Source organism: Hipposideros armiger, unplaced genomic scaffold (genome assembly GCF_001890085.2).
Source record: "Hipposideros armiger isolate ML-2016 unplaced genomic scaffold, ASM189008v1 scaffold_131, whole genome shotgun sequence".
Classification (NCBI taxonomy): Eukaryota; Metazoa; Chordata; class Mammalia; order Chiroptera; family Hipposideridae; genus Hipposideros; species Hipposideros armiger.
This window is the reverse complement of record NW_017731481.1, coordinates 1,854,540-1,862,552: the sequence shown is the minus strand read 5'-3', so window position 1 is coordinate 1,862,552 and position 8,013 is coordinate 1,854,540. Positions and strand designations below refer to the sequence as shown.

General features: G+C 39.4%; 1 protein-coding gene across 7 annotated transcripts in view; it reads right to left on the bottom strand.

The window, feature by feature from the left end:
• Positions 1–4,726: 4,726 nt before the first annotated feature.
• AP3M2 (adaptor related protein complex 3 subunit mu 2) overlaps positions 4,727–8,013 on the bottom strand; it is a 32,953-nt gene continuing 29,666 nt past the window's right edge. For all 7 annotated transcript variants that reach the window (XM_019649261.1, XM_019649257.1, XM_019649256.1 and 4 more), the window contains 3 exons: positions 7,085–7,292; positions 6,680–6,824; positions 4,727–4,893 (listed from right to left, as the gene is read on the bottom strand). In XM_019649261.1, the coding sequence (XP_019504806.1) occupies positions 4,793–4,893; positions 6,680–6,824; positions 7,085–7,292 (454 nt within the window). In that variant the 3' untranslated portion in view covers positions 4,727–4,792. The remainder of the gene's footprint in view (positions 4,894–6,679; positions 6,825–7,084; positions 7,293–8,013) is intronic.

The window sequence follows — 8,013 nt, the reverse complement described above, 5'->3', positions numbered from 1 at the left end:
TAGGTGCTGTGGACAGTAAAAGAGGGAGGAGAAAGAAGTTCTCGGTCTGACAGGAAGATAAGGTTATTTCAAGAAATAAGTAGAACAGAAATGGATCACAAAATGGCAGAGAGAAACTTTTACTGGAATTCAGTTGCAGGAGGGATTAGGGAATCTTAAGGGGAAAAATATAGAATTTGGTAGGGCTTTCAAAAATTGGGCAAGTTGTGGACTGGTGGAAAGGTGGGGGAAAGTTATTCCTGAAGCAAGAAACACCACTGCATGAAAATATGGAAGTCTGGAGAGCAAAAAAGGCAGCGGGCGTATAGAGAGGAATTCAGTAGCACAGTGTGAAGTGCATGCAGAAGAAGGTTGGTTGGAACTTATTAAAGGGACCTGAATGCCAAACTGAGTTGGGACTTCATTTTGTAGGCAAAAGGGAGAGCCACTGAGGTTCTTGCTTAAGGGAAGCGAGAAAATGAGCATTCCTTAGGAATATCAAGCAAGCGGTGGTTGGAGAGAGAGCAGACCAATCCGGGAGACGTCCTGGACAGCAACCACAGTAACAGAAAAGCGAAACAATGGGATTATAAAAACCTAAACATGACCTGCTAACATAGCAACATCCCAATTGTTGGCTCAGGTGAGAAGCTAATATTTAGGCCATCGTTTTTCTCATTCTATTTTGCTTTCCTGTTAATCAGAAAGAATTAACTTCCAGACCAGTTCACACAAATGTTACTTAAGGAATGCTGCTTTCTGCTTCTCTTAGACCACTTGATTAACTACTCTTGCATTCTAACCCATATTCCTGGCGGATGCCTGACAGTTGTTATCACTGATACCTCAGATCCAAAAATAAATCTGCTGGTGCAATGCTGGATGTTGGATAGGTGCTGACAGTTTCTTGGAGACAAGAAAAGGTAGTCGTAGCTGTGTCTATCTCTTGAGATGTTGTCGGACTGCTCAGTTTAGAGTTTCTTAGAAGAAAAGTGGTTTCAACTCACAAAAGAAAGAGTCTAAGGCTTAAGAGGTTGATTGGGGCGGGGCGGGGGGTAGGGTGGGGCGCGGGTGGCAGCGGAGAACCAACTGCCCTGAAATGTTGTAGTCTCTAGACCAGGTCAATAAATGCAGGTCACAAAAACTTAAGTCACAGATTTCTTGACTTCAGACTGCTCGCTTTCAAGTTTTCCTGTGCAAGTGGCAGATTTTATTTTAGATAGATGTGCATGCATCGCAGCCATTTCAGAGAAACATGGCTCGAGGACAGCAATAAACAAGACTCTTTGCTACTACATCTCCAGCAGGAATTCAGCTCATTTCATCCCGTCCCCCTGGCATGATAAGCTTCATGAAATGAACTGAAGCAGTTAGGCCCCCTGGGACGGAAATGCAAAGTTAAAGGCCTCAGCATTCCTCTGAGGGAAGTCCTGGAAACCACAGACTGGAATAAAGACAATTGCTCAGAAGAGGCCACTGCCCAACCCTGCAAAACAGATTCGTTTGAATTATACCAAAATACACTCAAAGAGCAACACATAATTATCCGGTGCAGGTTAAAAAATTCAGGATAAAATGTCTGGAAGTTGTTAGGGGAAGGAAATCGGCATAAGGGGAAATTAAATTGTATTTGCTCATTACCCCCAGCTGGTTAATAAAACAAATAGATGCTAATAGACCCAGAAAACAAGAAACATTCTCAGGTAATTATGCAATTCGTCTTAATGGATAGAGGCTTAGAGGAACTCAAATAATTGAAACTGCTTTCTTCCTAGAGCCGCAATCTTAAGTCTGGTTACCAAAAAGTGTCAGAAACTTTTGGCTCCACGTTTAACTTTAAAAGCCAAAGACTCACACAATTCCCAGTAGTTGGGATCTTGGGGAAAGTTTAAGAGTTCAAATTCAATTTTCCTTTTAAAATTCTAACAATTAAAAAATTAATTTCATTGCTGGCACTGAGTCACCACCTACTGGCCATAGAGCAAAGTACAAGTATAAAATATACCTGGTCACACCCCAATGCTACCAAGACAGCAAGGCCAAGGGAAGAGATATTAACAATGACTAAGATAGCTAGGATGGAATGATAATAGATATTAAACACTTTTGATTAGTAAACAGAAAGAAGTCTTAAAAATCTTTTTAAGGCCATAAGGGATTTATAGAAGGAAATTAGTACAGATGTGGGATAACCACTGTGTCTACACTTTACAAAGACTTCCAATGCCTTATCTTTCAAGAAACCTCCTACATTTAAGACATCTGGGGCTGTGAAGCCCTGTTTCATGCTTTAATTAATCAATGAAGAAGATGGAGAGAATGGGGAAAGCATTAGAAATCAACAGATTTAATGGTTGTCTATTACACACTGGGGGAAAACAATTTGATTGATTTGGACCTTTGTTCTCACCACCTTAAAAAGGACATTAATACTAACATCCTGTATCTTCCATAGGTGACTAGAGAATCAAACTATACATATGGCTTTAGGTCTGATGGCTGAAAAATACAAACGTAGTAAGATCCTCCAGAATATTTCTTACTGCTTCTACTGAAGCATGCATGGCATAGCATTATTGTTAGTCCTAGTAAGAAAACATTGAAGACATGGAAGACTGGTAAAACTTAATTTTATTAAGACTTAAACAGAGAAGATACTTCTGCACATTTTAAACACATAAGAAACTGAACAGCTTGATTGAGACACCCTGCATTACATATATTAACACACGCTGGATGGTAGCAATGACACTCCACCATGCTCCAAAGGTCTGCAACACAGGTGATGTGATAGGTACTTCATATGCTAAGGCCTGCAGCTCCCATACCCTAGAGACTTTATTTCTCCTTCAGTTCTTCCTTTGAAATTAGGATGAACTGCCCTGGAGAAAATAAAACCTTGACTTATGAAACTAAAGAGATTCAGGGACCAAGATTTGTTGTTTTCTGTGAAACTTTAAAATCCTTCAGAGCCCTTGGGAGAAGTAATTCCAAGTTTTCTGGAATCCACAGGCGGAGATGTTTCCCCTACCATGGTAGGTATATATGTGAGACATAAGAATCCCAGACAAACTAGGGAGTGATGGCGCATGGAACACATCTGATTGTACACAGCACAATTTATCCCAGAGGAAAACCACAAAGCAACATTACTCTGCAGCAAAAACAAGCCCAGGAAGTAGGAAAATTAAACTAGCAAAACAACAACAAAAAATTGTTTATGTATTTGAAAACAGGGCTTTAGAGAAAAATTGCAGTTTGGAGAGTATAGGTCTTCATTTTTCTCCATACACAAAGCAGAGCACAATATTACTACTTAAGCTGTAACTTTTAAAAGCCCATCTTTTGTACAAATATTTAAATGGGTAATAGACACACTGAACTAGAGTAAAAATTATCCATTGGGAAATCCTGAGGTACTCCTTCTGTTGTCATGTTGCTTAAACTGGGTTACACATGACCGACATGACCCCTCTTCCTACAAGAATAGTTTTATTCAGAGATTTAGGGGATTTTTTTTTTGCCTTAAAAACAGACTGCTAGATATCTACTGTTCATAAAGACATTATAGGATAGAGGATAAAACAAAAACATCAGAAAATAACTACTGAGCAGCTTCCAGGATGACTCATGCGCTTAACAGTAAGCATTCTTTTTACTTAGGGTTACTGATGAAAAACTTTCAGACAGGATGGCTTAGACTGCAGTACCAGTCCAGCACTGACGAATGGAAATAAGGGTCCACTGCGCTGTAGTTGTGGTACCCCTTCAGGAGGAAGGAGCTGGCCCTCTACATTCCAATACTACGACATACGAAATCTGGCTGCCCTGGGGTTTATGGGATTCGGTTTTCTGAAGCTCTCCTTAGGTGACAGGGGAAAGGCTGGTGAATTCTGTAAATGTGGGATTGTTTTGGGTTAGGGAAAGACGCATTTCAGGCAGCCACCACCGGGAAGAGGACAGGTCACCTTCTCACTGAAGATGAACGGACCAACTGCAAAAAGCAAGCAAGCAGCAGTTAGTATCTGAAAACGGGCCAGATATAGTCATGGTCTTTAAGGGAAACTCTAATTCTAATGGGGTTTTCCATGTCCACAGTGGACTCAAATTTAAGAAGTTTCCCATTCATTTCTAGAAGTACAAACACGTGTTGTTGTTGTTGAATATATGAATGTAGAGGGATCAGAAAGAAACCTCCTTCACGTGGGACTGGATCGCTTTTCTTGCCACTTTCACTCTAGTGTCCACATACTTCTTTAATACTTGTTTCCTCTTTCTTCTCCCTCATAGATCAGACCCTTCCCTGGCCTGTCCTTGACTAACACTCACTTTCTTCCAAGATCCCTTTCTTTCTTTCTTCCTTTTGAATCTTTCTTTCCACTTTAAAAACAATAACAAAGAAGTCTTTCATTGGCTTTAGATAATTAAAGCCAAGCAAGTAACAAATGCTAGTCTTTTCCTATGGTAACCACGTTAAAAATAGTTAAATATGGTATCAAGTGTCTCTGGCCTCCATCGCACAGGTCTTCGTTAAGAACTGAGTGGGTGCTGATTGTGTTTCAGTTCTGCTCAGTACTCTCTGGAGACCCTTTTCTCCCTTGATGAGTTCCATGGCACTGAAGGCAAAGGAAAAAAGGGAGCGGGTGAATCCAGAAGGGGACTGACCTAGGAGACAGGCTGATATATATATATATATATATATATATATAAATATATATATATATATATATATATATATATATATATATTTTACTTTTAGACAAGTAAGAAATGAAAAAGTGTTCATGACTGTTCCCTTTGCAAAACTCTCCCTTCAGGTTCGAACTTGGAATTTTCCAGCTTTGGTCATGTATTTTATGCCCTTAAAGGGCTTGTACTTTTCTCCATACATATCCAGGCGGTTCACTTTGAGTCCTGGAAGGAAGAATATGACATAAGCATTATTCAAAAGAAGCAGGTAGCATAACTTTAAATTCATTTCAATTCAAAGAGATCAGCGGGCTAGAGATAGTTGTAACAATGAAGCAGAAAAATAGTTTCATTTATTTATATCACTTGAATGAAGCTGACAGATTCTTCACTCTTGGTACATACACTGATCATAAAAAAATTGCTCCAACAAAAAACTATCCTATTAGAAGAACTGTTCCTGAAATAGAAAGTTCAGAAAGTTATATACAGACTGAAATGAGGGTTAAGGGGAAAATAAGAGCACTGTATGCTTTTCTCAAGTTACTGGACTGAATACATGAATTAATAATAACAACAAAAATCAATTAATAATGAAATAAATTATAACTAAATGGATGAATAATAAAAATAATGAATTAATAAATGAATGCTTCATAGTATTCTCACTGTACTAAGCAAAAAATATTTTATATTATACAGAGCTTTAAAGTTTATTAAGTGTTTTAAGATGAAAGAGATTATAATTTAAATGAATTCTAATCACTTAAATTAGACAAGGTCTGTTGGTAAAGAAAAACAGGAGCTTCATATAAAGCTAAAGTCATCTCCTGTCTATCTTACAGAATTGTTCTAAGGATTAAATAAGAAAATAGATGAAAAGGGCTTAAAACGGTGTCTGGCACTTAATAAAATGCCCAGTAAGGGGCTGGCCGGGTGGCACAGTTGGTTAGAGCACGAACTCTGAGCAACAGGGTTGCCGGTTCAATTCCCACATAGGCCAGTGAGCTGCACCCGAGCTGAGCTGCTGCTGAGCTGCCTACGGATGGCTCAGCTGTACAAGGTTGCCGATTTGACTCCCACATGGGATGGTGGGCTGCAACCAACTCCCCTCCCCACAAGCAACTGGATTGGAAGCAGCGACTGGACTTGGAGCTGAGCTTGCGCCCTCCACAACTAAAATTGAAGGACAACAACTTGACTTGGAGCTGATGAGTCCTGGAAAAACAATGTTCCCCTTCCCCAACTCCCCAACATTGTTCCCTTCCCAATTCCCCAATAAAATCTTTAGAAAAATAATTAATAAATAAATAAATGCTCAGTAAGTGGTAACTATTATTCTTACTGTCACCCTAATGTAGGTGTAGACTATAGTGGACTGACTTGGATAGGCCCAAGGGTTCTAAATGATAATAAAAGCAAATATGAAAGTCCTCTGAAATTGAGAGAAAGGAAAGCAAATTATTATTTCAGTTACCAGCTGAGAGTGCAGAAGCATTCCCATACTGAAAACCTTGGGAGCCTCAAATTGACAACCCCAGGATGACCCTACAACTGCCTGGGAATACCTATGCCTACCAATATTGTTTCGTTCTCATCTGTCTTAGACACTTTTACTCAAGTCACTTAAGCCAACTTCAAAGTAACAAACTTTCCCCAGAAATGTGCTAGAACAGATTTTACTAAAGATTACACATCAAGTAATGAAATCAAACTTTGTGAATAGGGAACCAACAGAAGGCTTTTTTTTTTTTTAACTTTATTAGGAACAGCCATGGTCATTGGTTATACATTGCTTTCATGCTACAATGACATAACTGTCTCTTTTAAAGAGGGTGCAGCTCACAATGGCCCATGTGGGGATCAAACCAGCAACCTTGGTGTTATCAGCACAACGCTCTAACCAACTGAGCTAACCAGTCACCCCCCAGAAGGCTTTTAGATGTCTGTGCCTTATTGGAGAAAGCCATTTCTGTCCTTTTCAAAGCCATCGAAGCTGTGGGGCACTTACCAGAAATGGCCAGCTGCTGGATCTTAAACTGCAGGTTAATTGTGGGATTCTCATCTGGTTTGGAAGCTCCAGCCTGAAGACTCATGGTCCCTTTCAAACTTGGTAGCTTTTGGGGATTTATTTTTCCTACATCCCAAGACAGCATCTTCAAAGAAGAAAACAAGCGTAAGTTTCAGTGGAACCCTTCCTGTGAAGCGGGTGAGCTCTAACCTCAGGGCATCTGTTCAAAATATTATCAGCTGCTTCTAGGGTGTTTTTCAACAGAGAACACTATTTGTTACCATAAATTATCTCAAGAAGACAGCGTCCCTTTGATTAATCTCCCTTTCCACACGGTATAAGGTCTGTGTGGAGAGCTCCTGCAGAGTTACTTGTATTCAGCATCAGCAATTCAGAACCTCCTACCTTGGTAACTGGGTCAAATGTGTGTGTCCCCTGAGAGGGTGTGAGGCTCATATTCAGGACCCCTTTGGGCATTTGGCTGGTGACAATCACTCCCTCGATGGTCTTCCCCATAGTTTGCTTAGGTCCCACTGTTATTTCAAAACGTCCAAGTGAAGTACTGTCCCGGAAACTGATGTTATGTTTGACATACACTGGAATTGCCACCAGACTGGAAAAGAGACAAAAGCCCGTTTCATTAATGTATTGGAAAAATGGCAACCTTTCCTCCTTTTCTGCCCTGTTGGCAGCTTTTCCTCCCTTACCTACTTCCTTACTCTTCATCTTAAAAATTAAGCACAGAAAAAACAACCTCTAGTAATCTTTATTTTTATTTTTATTTTTTTGGCAAAACTAAGATGCTCTCTTAGTAAGTAAACTAACTCTTCTAATGACTCTGAATAATATCAACAAAGTCAAAGAATATACTAAGCCTACTATAAGAAAGGCATTATAAACAAAAATTAGGAGCCACCGTATTTCTGTTTTACTTTGTGGCATGTGACCAATAATTATTTGTGCTTGAAAGAGTAATATTTGCACATCATGGACATTTTATAATTTCTTGAGAGAGCTTTTACTTGACCTCATCTGATCCTTACAAAACCCTATGAAGGAGGGTAGGTTGTCATGATTTGACAGAAGAGGAAATAGAGAAACCACAGAGTACTACTAAAGTAGTAACAGTTCTTAACATCTATTGAGCACTTCCTGAGTGCCAGGAATGCTAAATGCTTTCTATTATCTCATTTAATCTTCCCCATAAGAATGAAGTAGGTGCTGCTACTATCCTGATTTTACAGATGAATACTGATATCCTTATACTTAACTGAGGTTAAGTATTTCCACAGTCACATATCATAAGTACTGAAAGTGGGGCTTAAGTCTAGGCA